Here is a 27,396-nt window from a genome sequence, read left to right as displayed (position 1 = left end):
CCTTCCTTCTCCTCTTCCTCTCCTTTCTCTTCTTCCCAAGATCCTTCACTTTCCAAGCCCTTGAACCTTTGCCTTGCCTACCTCCTGGCCCTGCCCAAGTATAGGCTTTTATTGGTCACTCAAGGTCAACGTAGCAAACACACATTGGGAGCCAGTTAATTAGCATCAAAATACATCAGGCCAACCTCCAACAATTTTGAGTACTTTTTTTTCCTTAAAGCAACTTATATAGTCTCATTTTCATTAAAGTAAGTATTCGTTTATTTTCATATCTTTTTGTTCTGTTTTGTTTTTTCAAGACAGGGTTTCTCTGTGTAGCCCTGGTTGTCCTAGAACTCAATCTGTAGACCAGTCTGGCCTCGAACTCACCAAGATCCAACTGCCTCTGCCTCTAAGTGCTGGGATTAAAGAGATGTGCCACCACCGCCCAGCTCATAGCCGTATTTTTAAATGTTACATTGTAATAGTGACATAATCAAGTGCACAGCCTACTTTTCACTAGGAGATACTGTATGTAAGCACTTTGTGTCTCTATACAGGAGGCCCAGAGTAGACGTCTGATATGTTTGCAGAGGCAGTGCCAGACCAAGTGTCTTGGCTGTGCCAAGGGAGCAATGCAGAATGAGAATTTTTAAATCAAACTAAGTCTGCAAATATATTTGTGGTTCTTTGATAGGAGACAGGGTCTGGTGCAGCCAAGGCCAACCTTGAGCCCCTGATCCCCTTGTTCCCACCCACTGCATGCTGGGATTACAGACCTAGGTCAGTGCTTCTTGAACTGTAGTTCATACATTCTCCCACCCCCGCCTCCCAACGCTGCGCAAGTCTGCTAAGGCACACTGCTTTTTAAAACTCTGACTCACCGAGGCACATGATGGAATCACTTTCGTGGACTGACATCCCTTAAAATGTTCTCCTTTTATTTTTATTTCTTTTTCTTCAAAATATAGCAAAGCCATCCGAAGAATCCCAACGACAAACACCGTAGCAAAAAGTGCAAAGACCCGAAGCCACGCGTGAAGAAGCTGAAGTACCACCAGTACATCCCACCCAGCCAGAAGGGGGAGAGGAGCGAGCCGCACATGGACGCCAACTATGCCCGCCTGCTCCAGCAGCAGCAGCTCTTCCTGCAGCTGCAGATTCTGAGCCAGCAGCAGCAGCAGCAGCAGCAGCAGCACTACAACTACCAGACCATCCTGCCTGCGCCCGTCAAGTAAGCTGAGCTTTGTCCTAGCATGCCTTGTGCCCTGGCTGTGGGAGGATCCAAAGTTACAGAAGCTTGGCCGTGGCCAAGTACTCTGCTCAGGGACTGCCCTCACTTGCCTGTGGTCCAAGCTCACCACAGAGGGTCTGCAGTCCCACAGTGAGTGTGGCCTGCCTTCTACTCCATCATCTGTCCTCCGTTAGAATCCGAGCTTTTCACAACTATTCAGGAAAGATGTGCCCATTGGACCTGTCAGTATCAAACGCTGTGAGAAAAACCACAGGACACGCACCCTCCTACAGTGAGGAGCATGGTCCTAAAGACAGGAGTGGTCAGGGAGAGCTGTGTGGAAAGTTCCACAGGGAAGGCTCTCTCAAACAGGAGAGAGGAAGGCTATGCAGTGGTGGTGAGCAGAGCTCCCTGACAGGGACTTGACCAACTCCTAAGAAAGGCAAAAGGAGGCACGTAGGTTCTGAGCCTGCAGGGACTACTCCACGTAGCACACACGTAGGGCAGCCACTTAGGCAGTGGGAGCCTGGTGAGACAGCCATTAATAACAGCACTGTGATGCTGATAGTGAAGGGGACTCCGGAATGGTCAGGGCGAAGGGGCAGTGGTGAGGTAATGAAAGGAAGAGACGGCTGATGACTCACAGGGGAAGGTCTGCATACCCAGCATCACAGAAGGATGACATTCCCACAGCTTGAACCCCATTAGGCCTGGCAGAGGGGATTCTGTGCCCTCAACTCATTGACTGAAGAAAGAATGTTTTCAATATTCATCTCAATATGCTTTTTCTAAAACTCCAAGCTGCAAAACCCCATCTTTCACTTCCCACTTATCCAGCTCTGGAGAGGAGACTGGGAAAAGAGAAGCGCTCAGTAGGAAAATACCCTGAGAGAGCTATTCAGTAAACTGTTCACACTCTGACTCTGTCAGCCAAGGCCACTCTTCTGTCACAAAACAATACCTCCCACAGGGGCGTGATTACCAATTGCTTCTTGTGAGATAAAATCTCATGCTGAAGATTAGATCTGTTGGTAATTCAGACCATATTGTAAGGCACATGCCTGAGACGTTAGAGCGTGGAGGTGGAGAGGTCATTTTCTAACATATGATTTAAGAGCAAGCAAGCCCAAGTGAGCTGCTTTGTTGCAAGGGATCTAGGGAAGGCCACAGAGTTGGGACAGGACCCAAGCAACTGTCACTGCTTTTTAGCTTTGTCTGAGACCTGGGCAGGCACCTCGCACCACTACTTCTTGGGACAACAGTGGTGACCGTGGCTCCTGGCTGTGTACAGTTCACATCACCATCAGCCCGCTGAAGTGTCTCTTTACTCCATTCCCAGTGAGGAAAGTGAAACTGAAAATTCCACAAAAAGATTGTTTTTCTGTGATAATCTGCCTGTGAATTATCCTTTTAAAAGCGAAACTGGTACACATGCAGGCCAACATCCATGCACATAAAATGAACTAAGACTTTAAACAGCACTAAGATTATTATTTTATGTGTAGGAGTGTTTGCCTGCATGTGTGTGTGCACGTGCGTATGTGTGTGAGGGTGTGGGGGTGTGGGGCTAGGTGCCATGTGCAGGCCTGGTGCCCGAGAATGTCACACAGGACATCAGATCCCCTGGGACTAGACTGACAGACAGTTATGAACTGCCAGGTTGGGCTGGGAGTGGAATCCATGTCCTCTGCAAGAACAACCAGTGCTCTTACCTGCTGAGCCCACTCTTCAGCCCTAAATAAAAATTGAACCAGCTTACCTCTTGACCTGGGAAGAGGACATATAAGGCATAGGACTCCAGACTTCATAAGCCCTGGAGTTCCTTGAGACTTCCGTTTCCCTCTCCTCCACAAGCATCCCACCCCCTCCCCCAACTAAACCCCCTCCCCCAGGAAGAGGAAAGAGCCATCTAGTGTCTTGAGTCATTTAACCATGGGAAGACAGAACTCAAGGTCCGGCCAGTTCCCAAATCTGAAAAACAAGGATTTTGTTTTCCACATACTGTAAATCTTTACTAAAGATCAATCACAAAACAGAACAGACCTGCAGCCACATCTAGTCAGACATCGCTACAATCCCGGCAGGGAAGAGGTAAGGCTGGAGGTTCCAAGTTCAAGTCTAGCTTAGGCCACATCACAAGACCCCATCTCAAAAACACGACTTAAAAGCCTAAAGCTCTGTGTGGGCTTCAAAAAAGCCCAGTGCGGCCATACACGTAGAGTCTCAGCCAAAAGATAGCTAATGGATTTCATTTGTGTTTGTGTATGCACACGTGTAGATGTCAGGGGTCAAGGCCAGGTGGATCTTCATCACTCTCCACCTTACTATCTGAGATGCTTGAACCTAGAGCTCACTGATCTGGCCTATTTGCTCAGCCAGTAAGCCCTGGCCTGCGTCTGCACCTCCCCGGTGCTGGGCCATACATACCCCTGTGCCTGGCTTTTTACATAGGTCTGGGGATCTGAACACAGGTCGTCAAGTTCGCATGGCACTTTACCAACTGTGCAATCTACGCCGCCCCATGAGTAATGTTTAGATGTATGTTCTCCAGAGGACAATAACACTAAACAGGAAATAAAAGGTGGCCAGAGTGGAAAGATCAGGTAAGAAAGCACAGTATAGTTGTTATTCAAACTTCGTGGTGAGGTTGATTCCAAATAGCCAAGAATACAGCCAAAAGCACTGACAGTCCTTACAGCTCTGAGTACATAACACACTCATCCCTCCCCTAAATGCGGCTCCTAACTGCACCACATCAGGCCCTCGAGCTGCTAACATGCAGCACGTGCACAGCCAGCGCTGGCCTTACAGCCTTCCTTTCAAGGGCGCCTTCGCCAATCCCAGTCCTTTGCCTTTTCTGCATCAAGCATAGAGTGGCCTTGTGTATCTCTGCCACACAAACAGCTGGGGCCTCTATGGGATGGACTGGGATAGAATGCACGGGACATTTCCACAGTGCTGAGTCTTCCGTGGGTGTCCACAATTGATTCTCCTCGTAAGCTGATAGGTTGTTAATAGAGCCAAACCTGGAACCAGCTTGTTATAAACTCTTAATTCTTTGTTTTTTTCTTGAAGAAATGACAAGAACAACAGTAATAGCACGACTGCGCCTGCCAGGAAGCCAGGACCTCTGCCTTCTAGTTTGGATGACTTAAAGGTGACAATTCCACCTCAAGCTATTCACCCCTAAGCACCGTCCTTGCACATGAGTGGATGGTCAGGTTTGCCTGTCCTGCCATAGTTTCCCATATATCTATAGCTTTAGCAGCACAGTAGTGCCCTTTATGTGAGTGTTTTCTGTTTATTTCTGTAAAGTTTCTCTTTTAGCTTCTGATAACAATTCTTACTTACTGGCCGCTGGCTTACTTGAGCACCACGACAAGAGACCACTTCTGTGTGGTAGTTACTACAACAGCAGCTGCTTTTTAGTTACGCTCATCGGCTTCTGTGCCTCCTCTGTAAACCTAAGTTGCTCATAGTGTATACACATGGAGAAAAGCTGTTTATATGTTGGGTTCAGACACCTCCTGGGCATATCAGCCCATCCCTCTGTGGGTAAGTTCTGCTCTTGTGCAAGGGAGGCTTGTAAAACCTGATCTGCTTTTGCCTCCAGGTGTCCGAGCTGAAGACAGAACTCAAACTGAGGGGTCTGCCAGTGTCAGGCACTAAGCCAGACCTCATTGAACGCCTGAAACCCTACCAGGAAGTAACCAGTAGTGGCCTTGCCACTGGCAGTATTGTGGCAGTGTCATCTGCAGCTATTGTCACCAGTAACCCAGAGGTCACAGTAGCATTGCCAGTCACAACACTACATAATGCCGTGACTAGCTCTGTGTCCACTTTCAAGGCAGACTTGCCGCCTTCTGGACCCAGCAACATGCCCCATATTGAAAATGCCCAGTCCCCTCTGCCCATCTCGCCATCACCCTCCGAGCAGTCCAGTCTCAGTACCGATGACACAAACATGACAGATACCTTCACAGAGATCATGACCATGATGTCCCCTTCCCAGTTCCTGTGTTCATCTCCCCTGAGGGTGGCGAGCCATGAGGACAGCCTGAGTCCCACCAGTAGCACCCTATCAACCCTAGAACTGGATGCTGCTGAGAAGGACCGCAAGCTTCAGGAGAAGGAAAAGCAGATTGAAGAGCTGAAGAGGAAGCTGGAGCAAGAACAGAAGCTTGTGGAGGTCCTCAAGATGCAGCTTGAGGTGGAGAAACGTGGGCAGCAGCGGCCACCAGACCCTCAGCCCAGTGGCCTCGCACATCCCTTCAGTACATCAGATCAGAAACATGGCAGTGTCGGGTCCTCTGTCAAGGATGAGGCCTCACTCACTGACTGCTCCAGCCCCCAGCAGCCCATCCCAGTGCCTGGCCACTCTGTAGGCCAGCCCATGTCCACAGGTAGCCAGCCCCTTGTTGCCAAAAAGGCTGTGGTCATCAAGCAGGAAGTCCCCATGGGCCACGCAGAGCCGCAGAGTGTCGTCTCACAGTTCTACGTGAGCTCCCAGGGACAGCCACCTGCCCTGGTTGCTCAGCCTCAGGCCTTGCTGACCACACAGACCACTCAGCTGCTGTTGCCAGTGTCCATCCAGGGCTCAAGTGTCACTTCAGTGCAACTCCCAGTGGGTAGCCTCCAACTCCAGGTAAGAAATGTCTTACTTTGTTGCCTTTCAGCAAATACTGCAGTCAGCCCTGAGCTGATGTGCAGCTCCTATGGGCTACAGTTGTAGACAGTGTGGTGTGGGTGGGTGGGGTGTGGCCGGCACTCTGTTTATATAAAAAGCATAGGCTGTGTGCCTTGCCTATTTCATCTCCTGCCCTGGTTCTAAGTGACAGCCACTTTTAGGAGCCTGATATGTAAACCCATATCTTCTGACTGGTGTGTGTGTGTGTGTGTGTGTGTGTGTGCGCGCGCGCCTGCCATACACCTATTCTTACCTGGTCCCATTTACATTAAAAAATGCTTCAGCTAAGGAAAAATGGGCTGGGGCTGTTGTCATTCCTGGGCTGGCTTTCTTGTCCTGTAGTGCGCTTCTGGCGGACCTTACCCTTACGTGGCTGTAGGAAAACAAGGAGTGTCTGAACAGTGCTTCCACTTTAATTTGCACAGTCCCTGTGGCAGCCGGCAGCACCCAAACACCCTCAGCAAGTGAAAACAAGCGAACTCCCCTGCTTTGTTTGCAGAGTACCTACCCATGAGTTGGAATTCTGTTCTATAACATATCTTAGGGGGAAATGGAGCCAAATCTTTCTTTCAAGTTGATACAAGAACAGAGCCTGTTTCTGCTGGGGCTGTGTACAGCTGTGTGCCCAGCATCTCTGGCTTTTCCCAGACTGTGTATGCCACAAGCTTAAGAGCACGATTGTGGGTAGTTGGGTATCATGGTTACATGTGTTATGGATTTTTTTTTTTTTTTGGTTTTTTGTTTGTTTGTTTGTTTGTTTGTTTGTTGTTTGGTTTGGTTTGGTTTTTGGTTTTTAGCAACAGGGTTTCTCTGTGTAACCTTGGCAGTCCTGTGCTCGATTTGTAGACCAGACTGGACTCCAACTCAGAGATCCTCCTGCCTCTGTTGGGATTACAGGCATGCAACACTGAGCCCAGCTCTTCCAAACTGTTCAAGTAAAATCTTAGCCACATTAAGGAACAGTGAGGTCGTGAAGGCAGCTGTCTGGGTTGTCACTGGGTTAGGCTGTATAGCTCACTCAGGGAAGGTTGGCTGAGTTCCCAGTGTGCTGCTGAGGCGGTGGCCGCAGGTGATGAAGCGCTGTAGCTTTCACGAACCTAGACAGTTTTGAACACTCAGTCCCCATTTCCAGAGCAGGGAGGGGAGGGACAGGAAGGATGTTTCAGGACTCGTCTATGTGCTGCACAGTGTCATGAGCCACACGGTTAGTGGTAGTTTTTTTTATATTTCTATTAGTAAAAAAAAAAATGTGAAAATAATTGCTAGTGATCAATGTATACAAATGAACCAAAGTATGTGACCATAATCATTGTGTGCCATTTCCTCTTAGCCGAGATTCCCAAGCAAAAAGCTGAACTGCATTATAAACTCAATTCCAAATTCAGTTCTTGACAATAAGATTAATTTGTGTTTGCTTTCTAGACCCCAGCACAAGGAGGAGCCCAGGTTCAGCCTCAGGTAGCTGCCGCCACACAGATTCCAGCTGCAGCCTTGCCCTCGGCCTTGGCCCCAGCACTGCCTCAGAAGCAGGAGGCCTTCCCGAAGCACGTGCTGGGCCAGCCTCAACCAGTCGGAAAGGTGGGATGCTTTCAAAGACAGACTGCTGCTGTTCTTTTCTGTCACCTCTCCCCCATCAGGGAGCATCATTCCAAGAGGTGGTTCTTTGGGAAGGCCCTGTGGTCCTCAACTACAGAACAAACCCTGAGTCCAAGTGATTTTGGACACAGATACTCCTTCTAGGATTGGGGAAAACCCTTAGTGTAAAAGATGGTTGACTAGCCGGGCATGGTAGTGCACGCCTTTAATCCCACCACTAGGGAGGCAGAGGCAGGTAGATAACTGTGAGTTCGAGACCAGCCTGGCCTCTAAAATGAGTTCCAGGACAGCCAGGGCTACACAGAGAAACCCTGTCTCAAAAAAAAAATAAAATAAAATAAATAAAATAAAAAGTTGACTAGTCCAACCCTTCTCCAAGTAAGTTTCCAGAGCACGTTTTTCTGATTCTGGTATGTGGTTCTCCTCTTCCCTGGGGGACTGTCAGGCACCAGCCCAGGAAGGCAGGAGAAGCAGAAGGCAAGGCACAAAGCTTGACGGCCATGAGGACAACAGAGAATGACCACCCTGGGAACCACTTGAGGGAGCTAGTTCAACTTTACCCGGGGAGAACAAAGGCCATATAGTCCTTGGGAAGGTGGGGGCGGGGGTTGCTCCCAGGATAGGTGTACATAATTGTTTGAAATTAGGCACTTTATGATGCTTGATTTGCATTTGGCAGCACGCTCTTATAGGAACACAGTACCTCATTATCCTATAGGTGCAGGAAGGGGAGACCTAGCAGGGAACTGTGTCAAAGGCCATATATCAAATGTGTCCAAAGACACTCTCCAGATGAGGTGCTGGGGAGAAGACGTCCTCCGTCTAACACCGAGCTCAAAACGGCTATCCAGAGTGGGAAGACCGCCACCCCAAACAGCAGGGTCCTGCCAGTGCTGGATACAGGCTTTATGGAGTGTTAAATCTATTTCTTTTCTAGTTAAATGTGCTGTATCATGGGGAATGGTAGTTGAAAATAAGAAAGGTGCTTCTGAGATTTCTTTAAAAGTTCCTGCCATATCCTGAAGGAAGAGCTGGGAGGTCAGGTGTGGTGGCACACACCTGTGATCCCATCACTGGGAAGACTGAGTTAGGAAGTTTCAAGTGTGAGGGCATCCTGGCCTACGTAGCCAAACCCTTCTCAGAAAAAGAAGGGAAAAAGGCTCTAACCTTGAGGCCTCAAAAACATGTGTCTTTATCCTGGATCTTACCTACGCTCAGAGCTTTGATCCTGAGCCAGTAAGTAGGCATCCCAGTGTATAAATTCAGGAACCGTGGTGAAGGTAAGACAGTGCCCAGCACATGAACAGCAACAGTGACATGAGTGAAAAAGGACAGTCATATATGACCAAGCCAAAAAGTCACAAGGTACCATTTTAATGTAGTTGTGTAAGCTTAAAGGATGTTCCGCTTTCTTTGGCCTAGGAAAGAGAGACTACTGTGATAGACAGTATAAATTAGGGTTTCTCAATCATCTCAGAACCTCCTTGAAGTGATGTTTGCCACATGGAAGGAGACTTACAAGCAGTAAGTGCACTTAAAGAGAGATGTGCACTCATGGACTATCATGGTAGAAAATATTTATGTTGGGGCTGGAGAGATGGTTCAGTGATTAAAAGCACTGAACTTCCAGATTCAGTTCCCAGCATGCACATGGTAAGTCACTGCTGTCTGTAACTCTAGTTCAAGGGAATCTAACACCCACTACTGATCTTCATGGCACCAGATATGCACACAGTACACAGATACGCAGATACTTACGCAAGTCAAAATACCCATACACATGAAATAAAAGATAAATAAACTAACAAAAAGGAAGGCGTTTATCTGTTCATAGTGACATAAAGGAGAAGCCACCTTCTTTAGGGACATTGATGGTGTAAAGTGCAGTCCTCATTTTGGTGATGAAGCCAGGCCCTGTAAAACACAGTACTGTGCAAGCAATATGGCCTTTAGTTTATCAAAACCATCCACAATATGACTCCTCACAGAGCCACAGAAACGTTTCAGAATGTCATGGGAGCCAGCTTTCCTGTGGCCTGACACAGACAGCTGTTCTTTAGAAGGGCTGCAGCGCTGCCTATGTGACAGGCACGTCAGTGGGAGGGCTTGAGCAGCAGCCACACAGGCAGCAAAGGGGGCTGAGCATTAGGACTAATGAAGGAGGAAGTGCAGAGGGAAGAATAGACCAGAAGACCTCACTGCCACCCTCTGAACGGAAGCAGCGATAGGGAGGGAGAAAGCAATAGTTGAACACACTGAGATGCCTAGAGACATGATGTACTTCCATGAGAGGACAGAAGAGGCAAGGTGGCAGCTCTTAACTTACCCTGTGTCCTACAAGGTCACCCCAGCGAGCAAGAAAAGTTGCCTGAGCCCTTTGCCATAAGATGCTTCTATGGGGCACAAAAAGAAGGTGCTCAGCAAAGGAGCCCACACCCCCGGTGCTGGCAGGCGCCTAGTTGTCTCCCTCTGTCCAGCGTTGCCCTCATGCTCCTGGCAGCAGAGTAAGCTTCCAGCAGAGACCCCGACCCACAACCTTGAAGGTGATTTGTTGGCCTCTGCTCTAAAATATGGTTTTTTCTCCTTGTCCGTCACAGGTCTTCACAAACTCGGCACCAAGCACAGTTCTTCAGTATCAGAGGCAGCCTGGCCCAGCGACCCAGCAGCCCTTTGTCAGTAAGAGCTCCAGCCCTGTTCTTCAATCTAGAAGTACCCCACTTGCACCCCTGCAAAACGGACCTAGCCCAGCCAGCAAGGTAAGCTCTAGTGATGGCAGCAGCCACAGTGCTTACTGCTGTACAGTCATGCTGGCACCTGGAGTGTGGTGACTTAGTGCTGGTACCAAGGGACGATCTGACAGTGTCTTGTTTCTGCTCAGTGAGGAGGAGCCTTTGTACGAGACAGCCACCAGTGCTGGGGCACTGAGCCACTGTGGGTAGAACAGCACAGCTGAGTCACTATGGGAGAAATGGTTCCTAGCACTCACAAGTCCTTCTCCCTTGTTTGACGCAGCCTCACTCACCATCCCCGCCCCAGCAGTTTGTTGTCCAACACTCTTTGTTTGGGACCCCAGTCACCAAGACTAAAGACCCACCTCGCTATGAGGAAGCCATCAAGCAGACACGCAGCACCCAAGCAGCCCTTCCAGAGGTGAGTGATGTCAGTCACCCTCAGAGCATGCCCAGTCCTCTAAGGAACTTGCCAAGATTACAGCTAAAAGTTTTATAATTTTTAGCTGGCTTTTTTGGTTTTTTGGTTTTAGTTTGTGTGTTTGAGACAGAATTTTTCTTTATAACAGGCCTAGCTGTCCTAGACTCGCTTTATAGACCAGGCTGGCCTCGAGCTCACAGAGAGCTGCCTGCCTCTGCCTTCAGAGGGCTAGGACTAAAGGCATGCACCGCCACGCCTGGCCAAGCTGGCTGCTTTTAATTACCATGTAGACTCCCAAGCCACTTGCCTACAGTAACTGTTGGGGTCTGCAGAGACAGTGTGGCCTTAGGCCAGGTATTTATGTCTGCTCGGAGCCTGCTGTGCCCCAAGTAGCAGAATGAGAGCCTCAGTTATCGGAAGCACCGAGCCTCTCCTAACCTAAGCTCATCCACCCTCTGTCTCTCCAAAGCTCCCTTCTAGAGCTGAACACTTGGTTGTTAAAATAAAGTATTAGAAATCTCCCAAAGTGCCATTCAATGAAAGTAAGGGCTGACTTCTTGGTTGCCTCCTAGTTGGCCAATCATGCTGTGATGTCTTGGGTAAATGTCTTCATTTCTCAAGCAGCTAAGCCATTTTCTAGTTTATCAAATGGTAGGTGAAAGCCAAAGCTCAAGGAACCCTCGGGCTGCAGCTGCAGAGGCTGCCCCTGCTGAGCGTAGCTAACGCTGCTCTGCTTGGCTGCAGGTTTCCAGTGCGCACAGTCAGCAGATGGATGACCTCTTCGACATCCTCATAAAGAGCGGAGGTAGGTCAAAAGCTGGACCCAAGCCCACAGATGCAGCCTCACGCCATGGACCCAGGACAGCCTTTCTCTAAAACTGGAGTTCTTTTGGAAACTGAGAAACATCCAGATATACCAATGGGCAGTTCTAACCAACCTGTTCAAGTCAGGCCACTAAAGCACAGAAAGGGGAAAGACCTCTAGTTCTGCACTGAGCACAGGCATGTGCTAGGTCCACAGGTGTCGCCGGGAAACAAGGAGAGCTGACCAGCTCTAGCCTGCCGAAACCTGCAAAGCATGTCCTGGGCACCAGTAACTCCAGGCACTTGGCCTGGTCTCTATCCAGTTGTTCTATAAAATTCATAGTACGTCTACATATAATAAATAGTTGTCAGGGATAGCAAGGTAACTTCGGTGGGTGAAGGTGCTTGCTGCCAGGCTTCATGACTTGAGGCTTTTTTGTTGTTTTAAATATGGAACACTTAACAAATTTGCATGGCATCCTTGCGTGGGGGTCATGCTAATCTTCTCTGCATTGTTCCAGTTTTAGTATATGTGCTGCCGAAGCAAGCACATGACCTGAGTTTGACCCCCAGGGTCCATGTGCTGGAAGAAGAGCACTGATCCCCACAGCTGTCCTCTGGCCTTCACACACATGCTGTGGTAGCAGGCACATACATAGCTAGACAGCTGTAGTTGGAAATTCAGCCATCAGTTTACAGTATGTTGTCTTTCAGCCAGACATTAACCACACAAAAGGGGCTACCTCTGCTCATGTGCTTTAACAGTAAGCAAGGAGACTATTTTTCGGAAGCGTCCTGTGTGGGTTGCAGCCCAGTGGCAGAGCACTGCAATACAAGAGTGAAGCGCCGTATTTCATCCCTGGCACCATGCACAAGCATACACGCACACGCACACTTCAAAAGTCAGGATGATAGCACGTTAAAGTCCTCTGATGAAAGAAGTCTTATACAGAGTTTCAAGTAGTGATGACTATTTCTCCATTGCTGTTTCTGACTCTTAAGATGTGAGGAGGGTGACAGTGACAGAGCTCGATGGCCACAAAGCCATACTAACCCCTCCCCCCACCGTTCTACCTCACAGAGATCTCCTTCCCCATCAAAGAAGAACCTTCCCCAATTTCCACGATGAAACCAGTGACAGCCAGCATCACCACAATGCCAGTCAACACAGTGGTGTCTCGGCCACCGCCCCAGGTCCAGGTAGCACCGCCTGTATCCTTAGAGCCTGTGAACAGTTTATCTGCCAGCCTGGAGAACCAGTTGGAAGCCTTCTTGGATGGGACTTTACCCCCGGCCAATGACATCGCCCCAGTGCCGAGCAGCAGTGAGGACAGAGGGCCTTTCTCCCTGATAGAGGATCTGCAAAATGACTTGCTGAGCCACTCCAGCATGCTCTACCACTCTCACTCCCCCATGGAAACGTCTGAGGCCCAGTTGGTGGCAGGGACGCCCTGTCTGTCTCTCGACCTGTCAGACTCCAATCTGGACAACATGGAGTGGCTGGACATCACCATGCCCACCACATCTTCTGGGCTCACGCCTCTGAGCACCACTGCACCCAGCATGTTCTCTGCTGATTTTCTGGACCCTCAGGACCTGCCACTCCCATGGGACTAAGGTCATGGGTCACTTGTCTCCGAGCTCATGAGGTTTCAAAACATGAAAACAACCCTGAAAGGTCAGTGCTTAGAGCTAGAGCCATAGCTGCACTGGTGGAATTAAACTATGTTGTCACAGATACAAAGAAAGGTCATAGCCTAGAAGCCAAGTGTGAGAGCACATCTTGCGTCTAGCAGTGACTCCACAATTTACAGAGGCAGGCCTGTCGCATGCAAGAGGCCTTGTGAATGAATGTCTTAGATAAAGCCAAAGGTCAGGTACCATCCACAGGAGGTGGCACTAGGGCTCGGATCATCAGCTACCTTTCCCCTCTGTAGTCACCTCACGGCCCCAATAAGAGGCAAGCAGCTCCACTTGAAACAACAGGGCATCACATGGAGTGGAGAAGCCACTGCACGTGTGCTCCTTAGAGTGGCCCGAGCTGGGTCTCTAGGTCAGAGGCACCCGTGCATGTCGGGCAGCCAGCAGCAACAGCTTCCAGCCAGAGGCTCTTGAGTTCCACTTTGAAATCAGCGTGGTTGTGTGATGTCACAGGTTGTTTTAGGAATCTGAATGGGCGACCTCTCACCATAAGCAGATGTCGACAAGAGCCCAGTGTACAGATCCAGGTCTGCTGATGGTGCCCAGCTTCGCGGGTGGCCTTGAGGGAATGAGGCTGGTTCTCCTGCCATGTTAACTGTTGGAATGTGCTTTGACCTTGTGACCGCTACAGCCCTGATAGAGTGAAAATATGGCCATCCACTGGTCCTACTTGCTGTATTAACTAAGAGATCTCTAGAGTACCTGAGCCACAGTGTCTCCATCTTTGAAAACTTGCCGACAGACTCTCTCAGGTGACCATGCCCATCTCAAAGAACCGAAAAAGGCTTCAGCATGAAATCCCTTTCAAGCTAATGCATTAGAAGAATGGGAGGTGTGGGGTGTCCGTCGGACTCTCGTACAGCCCTCCTTGGGCACAGGTTAGCCGTCCCCTGTCCTTACATCCCTGGTTCTCATTGCATAGGCTTGTAACTGGATGCCCTGCCTGCTCAGTGTGTCATCAGGCCTAAGCTAAAAACTGGAGGTTTTGTTCCTTTTTATTTCTTGATGTATAATGGGAAACTTAACATTTGTCAAGTAATTTTAAAAATATTTCTAAAATGCCAACTGCTGCAGGATTTCCTCAACTCTTGATCTGGTCATTTAGTTATTGGCAAATTATAAATACCAGAGTATAGAATTTTTATTAAATGGCAGCCTTGTTCTGTCCCCTTCCCCAACCCCTTTAACCTGAGCCAGGTGGGTTTCCTACATCAGTACACACTCCTGTTCACACCACATCCAGGAAGTAGCCTGACTCATCTAGAGAAAACCTGAATCATTTCTGAGGAGGTTGCACCCCCAAGGTGGTCAGAAAGGCCCCTTTTCCTGGTGGTAGCGCTCTGTGACCAGCACTCCCTCGCCTGAAGTTTGGTGTGCTGGTAGGCAGGGGCCTCTTTTAGAAACTGGTGAGTCAGTGTTGGGAGGCATCAGCACTCTGGCAGCTGGGCACCACGTCCGACCAAGTCTCCCGAGGCTCTCGGCACGGGACATGGTGTAACCGAGTTGGTTCTGTGGCACAGCCGTGGACCTGGGAAGGTGGTTTCCCCTTAGGGATTTCAGCTCTAAGCTTTGGTCCTGGGGAGCTTTAGTCCTCTCTCAATGTTAAGTGTCCAGCTAAAGTAGTGCCTACTTGGTAGGTACCAGGGACGGGTAAGAAGAGGCCTCGGCTCATCAACACCCTCAGCTGTTGCCACACTGGCAAGTCTCAGGAGCTCTTGATGCTAGGAAGCTAGGACTTGGGTATCACCAAGACTTGCAGAAAAGGCTGAGAGTGACTTCTGGAATCTGCCGCAGCCCAGCCAGGTCAGGGCCGGCAAACGCAAGCCCCTTTACTGGCCTCTGCCCATCACACCACACAACACTGAGGATGTCAAATACACCGAGACCCACTGCCCCAGAGGACAGTCAGCCCAGGCTATCCCAGCACACTAACTGGACGGCTAGGCTCGTCTAAGAACGCTGCTCATGCTCACAGAAGGTGCATTTGGAGAGCGTCGTCCTCAACCTTCAGTTGGTTGAAAGAGATTTCTGTCAAAACTGGAAAGTAGCAGCTCAGATATAGTCATCTTTGTTTCCTGGTTCAAACCTTCAGTCTCTTCTTCATTTAGCAGTCTGTGGACTCTGTTTTTATTTGTCCAGTGACTGGCTGGCTGGCAGTGAGCGGTTGTGTTTTCTGCCGCTCACCCTCTCGCAGTACCTGAGGTCCCCGTGAACCTGCACATGTTTACAAGCGGCCTTTACCCTCCACTCCGGCCACCGCTATGGGGAGTGGAGGTGTCACAGGCTTGTGGCAGCAGCTTGGCAATCTCAGATTTACTAGGTGCTGTCTGGAATCCAGTATGACATGTCATGAGAGACACCGGCAACGAAACGAAGCTTTATGCCAACCCCCCAAGACAATGCTGTAGTGAGTGGATAGACTCGCTAGAAAGCGGCCCAGTTATATTACATTCTGCTGTGAGGAGCGCAGCCCCCGACAGGAGAGGACCGGTTAGAAGGGTTCAGCGTCCATCAAAAATACTTGACCTCAAGAAACCAATAGTAATCCAAAACACTTAAAGGAACCAAAGGCTTCACCAGGTATTTGCCAAAAGCAGCCACTTTTTATTTAAAATTTGAGACTAATGTGATCTCAAGTCAGTCCCAAAAAGGTATCCATTTAAGGTTTTAATTTTCACGGAGATGTAGATATTTCTTTCTTGTTTTCCTGTAAAATAGTATGGATCTGTTTTGTTGGTTTAAGAGTGACATACTTGGTAATAATGCAAAGTTGTTTTCTTCCATGTCACGGTTACTTCTCTGTTGCTTGCAATGGACATGCAGGTGTTTCTCTTCTCATTTCACATAACGTCTTAGCATCTCACCTCCTGAAAGACAGGAGAAAAGCACCAGTGGGCAGCGCCATGCTTGTTGAAACACTTGTTTAATGAACAGGAAATCATGGCAATCGGGGGTCCATTCGTGTGTTGCCTTTATGTTGTTTAAAAAGAAAAACCATGATGCCTTTGTACCTGCTGTTTGCACCCTGACTCAACTCTGTACTGTGTCTGAATGCCATACGTTTGCACATGTACTGTACATATGCGATGCAGACTGTATTTTTATATGTGTGCGCATTTATCATCAGATCTTTTGTACATAGTGGCAGTATTGTAGCTGATCGGGAAATGTTTGATATCTCAGCGATTTTGCATTTTTTGTGTCTCAAATAAAAAAACCTTTTGACGTACCATGACTTTGTGTGTACAGAGTAGCACACTGTGGGGCACTGTGATCATTGTAGACCTGTGAGATGGGGCAGCCTCAGGCAGCATCTTCCAAACAGTTCCTAGCCATGCAGCAAGCGGGTCAGCAGGGTATGGCATGCAGACTCCACAGGAAGTAGCTGCCCACCTCGTGTCCTCACACAGCACACAGCAGAAGCTCACAGGCACCCACTAACCTCGCCCTGACCATCAAGACATGTCTGTCCTCCACAGAAACGGGCCACTAAGTGAAAAGCATTGAAGTGTGTGGTCCTTGCTACCGTGAGGACACACAGTGTCCACTGAGATGGCGACAAGTGCACCACCAACAGAACTTCCAAACACCCAGAACTGAGTCCTTCAGAAAGCAACCACTTACGTACAAAGTACTTCATGGCCCATATAAGATGCTCTTTAGTAGGTAGTAAGCTGGGGGAGAGACATTCCAGCCAGAAGCCATGGTTAAATAGGAGTTAATGTTTTATTCCCCTCTTGGCTTAGAAGAAACCAAACACTGGTGAGTAAGCTTAACTGACAGGCATAACTGATAACACGTGTGTGACAGGTGGCTAGTCCCCAAGTACAGAAAGCAGTTCCTTGAATTGCTAGTTGTCTGTGTATTGTGGGTGCAAGAGAGTAGCCATGAGAGCAGTAATTGAACTTGTTACAGACAGCTCTGCCTGTCTGCGGGATGACACTGCACGTGGGGCAGAGCTGGCACACTAGGGAGGAAAAGACTGAGATGAGGCCAGAGGCCCCGGAGACCAGCTCTGCTCTGCCCTTTACAGCATCTCTGAGATGTCGGGAAAGTCCACTGAGTGTGTTAGGAGTCCTTGGCACCGAAGCACTGCACTCAGGAATGGCTAGTCCACGTCATAACCCAGCAGCATGGGCTAGAGAAGGCTCATCAAGATAGTTGGACACAAGATGTCATTAACAGTGTCATCTGGTCCCACAATCCTGGGGTGTCCCATTCTGTCACCCCTCCTACAGCAGCAGTTGCTGCTGCCTCCTCCCCTGACCACCCCCACCCCCAGTTCTCTGTTCCTCTATCTGCGTGTGTGTGTGTGTGTGTGTGTGTGTGTCTTCCAGTGTGTCTCTCTGCTGCTTACCTCTGCTTTTCCCTTGCGTCTCTCTCTCTCTCTCTCTCTCTCTCTCTCTCCTCTCTCTCTCTCTCTTCCTCTCTCCGCTCTCTCTCCTCTCCTCTCTCTCTCTCTCTCTCCTCTCTCTCTCTCTCTCTCTCTCTCTCTCTCTCTCTCTCTCTCTCTCTCTCTCTTTCTCTCTCTTTCCCTCCTATTCCTTTCCTCTCCCTCTCCTCATTTCCTCCCTCAAGCAGTCCCCTGTAATCCAGCTCTCCTAGCTTACCTCCTAAGTCCCAGGACTACAGTGAGTCATTGTATGGATGTAATACCAGGGATGCTGGGCAAGCATCAGCTGAGCTGCATCCCAGCCTTTCTTGTGGTTTTGAGACAGGGTCTCATTAAACTGGCCTGACTGGTCTTGAACTCATTCTGTGTCCAAGGCTGGCCTTGAACTTGCAGTCTTGTCTCAACCTCCTGAATAGCTGGAGTGCCATCGGGCCCCAGGGGTTCCGCTGGATGCCAGTTTTAGTATTCATGACTCAGAAACCTAGTCATGACATCTGGCTTCTCTGCTCATTATGCAGTGCAAAAATGAGAAAAGCATCTTGCTGAATTCATCAACTGCTGAAGGCCCTGTTTGATGGGTGTGCGGGTCACCAATCCTCCCATAGGAAACAGCAGACAGTAGCTCTTAACTGCTGTCAAGCTGGTCTCAGGCTCATGGAGATCCATGTGCCTCTGCCACCGGAGTGCTGACATCACATGCGCATCTCTGTGACTAGAGAGAAGGGGCTTTTAATCTAGGGTGGTCGATGAGACTTAACAGGTTGCAGCAGGCAAGACTGCCCAGTGCTGCCAGCGTTGACTGTTTAAGTTCTATTTCCCAGGACCCTCTTGGTGGAAGAGAGACCAACTTCCACAAGGTGTCCTCTGGCTTCCCCATGTGTGCTTTGTCAGTACATGTGCACAGATATTCACAAAGTAAAAGTACATTTAAAAGTTCATACTTTGCAAATACAAGGGACTTAGCTCAGTAATCCATGTCAATAATGAGGTTCATCTCAACCTTAATTTGCCTTCCGTCTCTTTTATGCCTCCTCAGTCTCACATACACACATTGAATGATGAACAAGCAAACAAACAAACAAGTGTAATTTTAAAAATCTGGCAACCAGTAAGATGGCTCACTAGCCAGGCGAGGTGGTGCACACCTTTAATCTCAGCACTCAGGAGACAGAGGCAGGCAGATCTCTTGAGTTCAAGGCCAACCTGGTCTACAAAGTGAATCTAGGTCAGCCAAGGCTACACAGAGAAACCCTGTCTTGGAAAACAAAATGAAACAAGAAAAAAACAGTAAGATGACTCACTGGCCTGGCAACCTGAGTTCAATCTCCAGGACTCAAATAGTGGAAGAACAGAACCAACTCCCACAGGTTGCCCTCTGACCTCCAAATGTGTGATGGCACACACGCCCATACAAACACAATTTTAAATATTTTTTAAACACACACACACAGAAGATTTAACTTTCTTCTCGGCCAGAGCCATGTCTCATTGGCAAGGACACTACACCAAGCAAGGAGAGTCAGGAAACATCAGAAGTGCCATGCTTGTGTCTGCCGAAGGGAAGCTCACTGTCAGCCAGTGGGAAGGCCCTGCAGTGAGGGCACCTGACATGATGTGAAGTTCATCCCCAGGACTTACATGGTGAAGGAGAGACTCGGCCTTTGGCTTCCACCAGTGCACTGTGCGAAGGCACATGGACACACCTCTTAACAACACCACCCAGAAGCGGAGAGCACCACTTGCTGGATGCCTCGGAACCTTTAGGATGGCCACTGCGGAACTCATCATAGGAGCCTACTCAGGGAGCAAGGGATTGGAAGAGGAGACGAGGGGGAGGGGGGAAGGAGGGAGGCACACAGATAGAAAAGTTCTCTATAAAGTACTTACCACACCAGATCCAACAACACTTGAAGAAGCCATGCGCTTCCTCAAGCTGTTTTCATTTCAGAGATGCAGGGATGGTTTAATACACACAAGCCAGTATGCGGAGTCTGGCACATGTATAGCATCTATAGAACCCACGTAAGCATCTCAACAGATGCACAAAAGGCCTTTAACAAAGTGCAATGTCGTTTCATAATAAAAGCCCTGAAGGAATTAGGAAGAAGAATAAAGGTTTATGTGACAAAATCATAGCCAAACCAGACTGAGTTGGAAAAGCTGAAAGCATTTCCTCCGACGCTGGGAATGAGACCACGGTGTCCATTCTCACTATTCTTAGTGACAAGCTTACAATGTTAGCCGAAGCAACATAGACAGCAAAGGAAGAGATCTGATTAGCCCTATTTGCAAATATGATCTAATGCTATACCATACTTCAAAGACCCTAAAAAATGCAAACAACCAATATATGGGAAATAAAAAAAAAATAGTTCATTCACAATAGCACTCATCAGCAAAATAAAATACCTAGGAATAAATCTAGCCAAAGACCTGCAAGACCTCTATAATTAAAAAAGTACTGAGTAAAGAAATATCTTTAAGCTGGGCGTGGTGGCTCACTCCTGTAATCTCAGCACTTGGGAGGCAGAGGCCGGCTTCCTGAGAAGCCTGGGTACCCAGTGAGGGCTCTTTCACCGAGCATCAAATCAAATCAGAATAAAACCCAAAACTCTGCAACTACTATAGAACTCATAGGAGAAAATGTTCAAGATACAGGCATAGGCAAGAGCTTTCTTACAAGGGTTCCAGCAGCACAGGAAACAACAGCAAGGATTGACAAGTGAGACAGCTTGCCACATGAAATGCCCTGCATAGCAAAGCAAACAGTGTGAAGACACGGCCCACAAAGAGTCTTTGCCAGCTGTTTATCTGACTGCAAATTAGTGTCCCAAATACAGAGAGAACTTTCAAAGATCATCCAGTAAGTGGGCAAATAAATTGGATAGGAAGTTGTCAAAGAACATGTAAATGTCTAATAAATAATGATTTTCAATATCCATAGAAATGAAGGAAATAATTTTTTTAGTTACTTTATCTTGATTTTGGATTTATGTTCTGTGTTTGGGTGGTTTCATCTGAATGTTTGTCTGTGAAGCCCAGGGGTCCTGTTCTCTCACCTCGCTATCTCTGGGATTACAAGCACAGGACATTGCACCCCTCACTTTTACATGGTCTGTCTGGTGATTGAACTCGGGTCTCCATACTTACAAGGCAAGCACTTTACCCATTGAGCTATCATCTCAGCCCCTGCCTGCATGGCTGTTAACATTTTTATTAGAGTGAATGTGTGCATGCGTGTGTGTGTGTGTGTGTGTGTGTGTGTGTGTGTGTGTGTGTGTGTGTGCATGTGCAGGCCCAAGCACATGTGCACATCCACTGTATGCACGGGGACATCAGAGAGCAATGCTGTGGCCTTCCATCTCTGTTGGTACCAAAAATCAAACCCTGGTCCCAAGACTTGTGTAGCTCGCCCCGCTATTCACTGAACCATCTTGCTGGCCCTCCTTAGGTTCTGTTTAAAGCTAGCCCATGGCAAGGGAGGATTGCCAAGCCACAGAGGTGAGCACCAGTAAAAACCTTCAAAATTCAGAGCAGTAAGCCAGGGCTCTACGAAGATATGAGGGCAGCCATTTAAGAGCCACAAAATATGTGCTTCTCTTAAAATCTTATCTTGACTTCCATAGGAAAACAGTCTAATGTATCCATAACATGAGGAGAAAGGAAATGGGGCACTTAGTATTCGGCATCTTCCTTTTAGATTTAGTGTGTGCACACACACCCGCACACGCGTGCTGTGGCACATTAGTGTGTGCACACACACCTGCACACGCGTGCTGTGGCACATTAGTGTGTGCACACACACCCGCACACGTGTGCTGTGGCACACATATAGAGTTCAGCGATCAGCTTTGGGAGCCGATTCTCTCCTTCCACCCTGGGTTCTGGAAACTAAACTCAGGTCATCAGACTTGGCAGCAGGCACGTGCCTGTACCTGCTGAGCCATCTCACTAAGCCAGGTTTGACATTTGCACATCTGAGTTTTACCCACATACTCATGGCTTCCCTGCATTGAGTTCAAAGCTGGGGCGGGTGGGGGGAACGGTGCAAAAGCGCATTTGGTTCTGAACAAACCCACTACACCATTTTGCTTCTATTTCCTTCCATCCTTTTGTCTTTCCAAGTTGCTAAGATCAACCTGGGGATAATCACATCCCACAGCACACCCTGGGGAGGGTGTGGTAATTGGTGTCTGATGACAGGAGATGACAATTTAAACAATCACCTTACACTTCGCCCCCCATTTCATCTTTAGTCATATATGTATCTCTTGCACTCTAGATGTTTTTTAGGTGCTCTCATACAGCCCAGGCTGGCCTCAAATTCACTGTGTAGCCAAGCATGACCTTGAACATCTGGTCCTCCTACCTGCACCTCCCCTGCCACTGAGAGCTGGCATCATAGGCCAGCATCACTACATTCTGTCCATGAGGTGCTGGGGAATCCAGGCGTGAGGCCTCCTAGCTTTTACCAATAGTGCAGCATTCCCAGCTTGTAAACTCTAGGTTTTAATCCAGAGTGGTAGTATGTGCATGGAAGATGGCCCAACAGGAAGTGCAAATTCACAAAAGCTCTGTATATTGGAGGTTTCGGTACAGAAAATGGAGGAGTCATTTATACCGTGGGGATCTTAAAATACAAAACCTAGAAAATGGTCCCCAGGCTGGACGATGCTCAGCGGTGAGATGCTTGCTGCGTGAGGACCTGAGTTCTAATCCCCACCTAAATAGAGCAGGCGCGTCTGCCCTCCCAAGCCTTCAGCATTAGGAGACACAGGGCTATCTGAAGAGAAGCCAGCTGGCCAGACTGGCAAGCTGCGGGTATGACCAGAGACCCTGACCCAGTGAACAAGAAAGAAGAGCATCAGCCATGGCTCTTCAGACCCACCTCTGGCCCCCTACACACACACACACACACACACACACAAAACACATAGACACACAAGAAAGCAGAGAAAACTTCCTCAATAATATGGGTAAAATTCTGAGACTTCAAAAATCGTATATATTCAAATCTGTTCAGGGCAATTTGCAAGAAGTGACAACACATGTCAAGGAATGAATTCTGAACACTCACATACAGTTGCTTATGAAGCTCGTTATTCTAAAAAGATCCCAAGGCATTTGTTTGCTTTGCCCTTAGCATACATGTCAGCCTTGGCTACACTGTCATATAGAGTGTGGAGCTGGTTGTGTCTGTCTGTCCCCTATTCCCACACCAGCCAAAACTAAGAGACTCAAGCCAGTGCGATGTCTGTCTTGCTTGCTCCTGAGGTGCAAAGATGCAGCTGGTGGGGGGGGGGGGGGCAGGCAGCTGGTCTCATCACTTGTATCACTTATGGGAACTGCAGCTTGTGGCTAGTGAAAATCCAGGGAAAAGCACCTTGGGAAAGCCACGAGCCAGGGTTGGTGCTTGAGAACCCAGCATACATGCTGCAGGGCGTGTGCAGCAGCCCTGCAATGGAGAACATGGGAGCATGCTAGGTGGCCAGCAAGGGGGGTGGGGGCGGCTTCCTGAAAACTTACAGCAGGGAGTAAACTAGGACCAAAGGTAATATGCCTGGGCTGCTGTCAGAGCTGGGATACAAAATGGCCCCCACATTGTCTCCAGCTGGTACACTGTTTTGGGAGGATGTGGAGCCCTCTGTGCCAGTAGCCTAGCTAGCAAAGGTAGATTGCTCAGGGTGGGTCTTGAAGGTGATACCTGCTTCTGGTTTTGTTTTGTTTTATTGATTTATCTATTTGTTCACTTTATATCCCAGACGTAGTCCCCTCCTGTTGTTGCTGTTGTTGCTGTTGCTGTAGACAGAGTCTCACTACGTAGCCCTGGCTGGCCTGGAACCCTCTATGTGATCTAGGTTGGCCTTAAACTCAGAGAGCCAATTGCCTCTGCCTCCTGAGTGTGAGCATCAAAAGTGAGCCAGAATATCTAGCCCACTTCTGGTTTCCATGTTGTTTTGAAGGGTTTGTTTGTTTTCTGAGACAAGGTCTCAAGAGGCCAGGCTGGCCTTGCATGCACTAACCCTCGCTGTGGAACTGAGGCCGGGGAATGAAGAGTGTAGAGCAAGCTGGAGACCACCCTGCGCTATGTAAGGCCTGAGTGTGAGTCCTGAGTGGATCTGTGATGCTCAGCATGAGCAGCATGTGAGGGTCCCTAGCCTCCCACCCGAGCCCCTCCCCTCGGGGTGCTCAGGCTCAGAGGGTGGCAAAGGCTTCCTGTGGTCCACGGGCTGTGTGGATCACGTGCGTGCAGTTAGCGTCCACCGATAGAGTTCAACCCATGGAGACTGCTCCCCACATGGTCACATCCAACCACATAAGGCCTAGCTCCAATTCAAGCCTTGCCTCCCTCCTGCTGTTTGCATTAACCCATTATACACTGTAGCATAAACATGCTGAGCTTCCAGGGTGCTGGGGCTCCCTCCATTCCAGGTCCAGCCCACCTACCTCCAACTTTTCCACGTATCTGTGCGTATTTGCCTTTTCTTCAATCCCCCCCAATCAGACCCACCCCCTGGAGGCTGGATGAGGCAGAAGCCAAAACCACTGCAGCAAGAAACACTCTCCTGGAAGAGGGTCGATCAGCCACTACTCCCTCCCCCACCCAACACAGCTGGGCTCAGGCAGAACCCCAGCAGCCATTGTGTAGACCCTCATGAGCTGAACCTGAAAGTTATATGGAAAGGCAAAAACAAACAGCAGCTAAAACGAGCAAAGTCGGAGGGTACCCAGCAAATCCTGGTCTCTTATTGCAGCATCCTCAGAACGTCACATAGACTGTCCAAAACAGATACAGCCGATGGGACTTTAGTTAAGTGAGTCGGTCCCTTTTCCTGTGACAAAATACCAGAACCTGAGGCAGCTGACTGAGGACTCCCAGAGTCAGGGGCTTCTGTCCATGACCCCTAGCCATGAGCGGGTGTGAGGCAGAGCTGAGGGCTGATGGGGGAGAAAGGCTGGACCTTCAAAGGCATGCCTCTGCTGACCTTCTTTTCCACTCATGCCAACTAAAGTTTCTATGGTCTCCCAGGAAGGCTGCCCAATTCTGAATCTGTCAATAGACTAATCTGATAATCAGGTCAAAGCCCTGATCCCACCAGTCTCCAAAGCACCACCAGGGGTTGGGACACAGCGAACACCAAAGCCTTTGTACACTGCAGCCGCTAATACACCCGTAGCAAGGCTATTTGACATGGCGAGCACGGTCATTCTGACAACCGGTGAAACAACTTAATTTGCATGTGAGGACAAATAAGATCAAGCCGGACCTCACACCACACAAAAATGAACAACACTTAAGTTCAGTCAAAGGCTAAAAGCAACTCAAAATTAACCCAAACTACCCAGGTGGTGGCACATCCCTCTAATCCCAGCCCTTGGGAGGTAGAGGCAGGTGGATCTCTGTGAGTTGGAGGTCAGCCTGGTCTACAAAGAGAGTTCCAGGACAGCCAGGGCTATTACATAGAGAAACCCTGTCTCGAAACAAAACAAAACAAAATTAACCCAGACTATGTCAGAGGGGCTGAGGAGCTGGCTCAGTAAGCAAGTTGCTTGCTGTACTGGCATGAAGACTTTACTTCAGGGTTCCAGCATCCGTGTAAAAGTCAGGCGGGGGTGGGGGGGGGGCTGCAGAGACGTCTCAGCAGTGAGGAAAGCATGTTGCTCTTGCAGAGGGCAGGAGTTTGGTACCTGATTCACAACCACCCGGAATTGTAGCTCCAGGTGCTCCAACGAAGTTCCTCACTGGAAGCACAGGCTGGCTCCCTTCTCCCCAAGTGGCAGCACAGGCCTGTCGGAAGGGGAAAGTAGGCTGCCATGAGTTCTGGGCCAGCCTGGGCTACAGAGAAAGACCTAACCTCAAACCCACAGGGAACACAAGCCAGCCGAGGTCCTCCCAGCACATTTGGAGGCTTCTTACCTTGTGCCTAAGCGGGAGGCCTGGAGAGACCAAGAAAACTTAGGATGCCTTTGAGTTCTTTCAGTAGAGGTGAGCATCAGACACACTGGTCCCTGGGGAGGCGCTTGCTCTGGCATCTCGGCTCCAGTGAACCTTGCCCAGAACTCAAAAAGAGCAGGTGAGGGACATTTCCAGAGCCTCTTGAAAGGAAAGCCCACAGGTGGGTAGGACCTTGCTCTGTAGGCAGCTCTCTAAGGTGTGGGAAAGTCCATAGAAGTCCACTTCTCTGCGGCTGGCATTACAGGCTCATGGATAGTGTAAAGATTTGATTTTAATTTTTAAAAGTAAGACTTTTCCCATGCCCTTGCCCAAATGCTTTCCTCGAAGCAACTTGATCAACTTGGCCCTGGTGTTTGTTTGTTTTCTGTTTGTGACGGGAACTCACCCTGTAGCCCAGGCTGGCTTCCAACTCAGGCTGTCCTCCTGCCTCAACCTCTCAAGGGCTGGGACGACAGGCATAAACCACCCTGGCTTGTATTAAGGTTCTGGTGCTCACCTCTGCACCTCAGGCTGGGCTGTGGGTTCTCTGAGTACGCAGCCCTGTCTGACTGCCCAACATTGTCTCCAGCAGCAGAGACACGTGTGGCAGATCCCACTGGCAGCAAAAAAGATGCAGGCTCTGCAGTGATTAGCTCCCAGTCACAGATCCAGTCACATTCAGTGGGGAGAGGTGGCTTTTACTGAGGCATGTGAGAAAGCCCATCCGTGCATAACAATGTTACCGCATTTGTTTTAGCATACACAATCCACTCAGTATGCTAACGAGCCGTAGACATTTGTATTTTCCAAATCATAGGTTGGCGATAATTGCAGCGCTAATACAAGCCATCCAACAAAGAGCAGGGAAGGGCACGAAAAATAAAGACCTTTGAATTCATGAGCAGGAACATACACACTACCAGTATACAAGACATCTGCAGCTCAGACCTGCCACATGAAAGTCCTATGTAAACCCAAACAGAGGGACCACAACCCCAAGGGAAATCCCATTTCTAGCAAAAAATCCAGATATTGTGACTGATACCAAAGATATTCCCTACGCTAGACAGCAGCAGCCTGAGAAAGAGGCAGCTTTTAATTTTGCAAAATCGATGCGCCGGTTCACAACCCTGAGCAGGGCAGCCGAGGTCGCATTAATAGGTCAAGTGACCATTATACCTCTATTTCCTGTGGAGACGGAGAAAAACACTCCTCCAAAGGGGAAAGTGGGGCTGGAAGAACCGTGGCGCAAGTGAGCAAGCTCACTGAAAGACCTGGGATTCGAACGGAGAAAGCCGGCATGCCCGCCGGGCGAGCCCCGCTCGGGATCTGCGGACTTGGAGTCGCCCTGAGCCGCGGCCGCGCGCCCCCGTGCGGAGCCCCGCCTACCGGGCCGCGAGGGGCGGGGCGACCGCGCTCTGCTCGCGCCCGCACCCGCGCTCGTCAGACGAGCTCACCCGAGTGGCGCCAGCATAGAGGCTCGCGTGGCCGCTTCCTTAACGCAGGCGCGGTGGCCAAGTGGTAAGGCGTCGGTCTCGTAAACCGAAGATCACGGGTTCGAACCCCGTCCGTGCCTGCTGCTGTTCCCTTTCTACTTGGGTGAGGGAGACTTTTTAGATGCCACCGTTAAAGATCCCAATTGTCAAGCTTGAGCTTTGAATTTCATTTCTTTGCTGGAACAACTGGCTGCTTATGCTGTTTTCTTTCGGATTGTTTTCAAATTAACTCCTCCGTTCCCCTCCCCCCGCCTCCCTCGCTCAAGGTGACAGTGGGTGGTCCAGCCTCCTCCCTTCTGGACTGCGATCCCCGCAGGTTCTCCCGGAAAACAGCGCCCCTTATATGTCACGGGGTGCTTTAATTTCTGGGCGAAGTTCGCCCAGTGCGCCTGGTGGACAGAGGTCGCAATCTGGAAAAGT

The 27,396-nt window shown here is 49.3% G+C and overlaps 1 protein-coding gene and 2 non-coding genes across 5 annotated transcripts in view; 2 read left to right on the top strand and 1 right to left on the bottom strand.

The window, feature by feature from the left end:
• Positions 1-13,606, top strand: part of Mrtfb (myocardin related transcription factor B) — an 84,977-nt gene extending 71,371 nt beyond the window's left edge. For all 3 annotated transcript variants that reach the window (XM_051168043.1, XM_051168044.1, XM_051168045.1), the window contains 8 exons: positions 951-1,213; positions 4,289-4,370; positions 4,827-5,858; positions 7,323-7,478; positions 10,094-10,252; positions 10,509-10,646; positions 11,391-11,451; positions 12,532-13,606. In XM_051168043.1, the coding sequence (XP_051024000.1) occupies positions 951-1,213; positions 4,289-4,370; positions 4,827-5,858; positions 7,323-7,478; positions 10,094-10,252; positions 10,509-10,646; positions 11,391-11,451; positions 12,532-13,067 (2,427 nt within the window). In that variant the 3' untranslated portion in view covers positions 13,068-13,606. The remainder of the gene's footprint in view (positions 1-950; positions 1,214-4,288; positions 4,371-4,826; positions 5,859-7,322; positions 7,479-10,093; positions 10,253-10,508; positions 10,647-11,390; positions 11,452-12,531) is intronic.
• Positions 11,895-12,001, bottom strand: LOC127208896 (U6 spliceosomal RNA). The gene has a single exon (XR_007833156.1). It is a non-coding gene; the product is annotated as a U6 spliceosomal RNA (small nuclear RNA).
• A 13,378-nt stretch (positions 13,607-26,984) lies between the features above and the next one.
• Trnat-cgu (transfer RNA threonine (anticodon CGU)) lies at positions 26,985-27,056 on the top strand. Its single transcript has one exon. It is a non-coding gene; the product is annotated as a tRNA-Thr (tRNA).
• Positions 27,057-27,396: the final 340 nt, after the last annotated feature.

This window comes from Acomys russatus, chromosome 25 (assembly GCF_903995435.1).
Source record: "Acomys russatus chromosome 25, mAcoRus1.1, whole genome shotgun sequence".
NCBI classification, from domain to species: Eukaryota; Metazoa; Chordata; class Mammalia; order Rodentia; family Muridae; genus Acomys; species Acomys russatus.
This window is presented reverse-complemented; position numbering and strand designations above follow the sequence as displayed.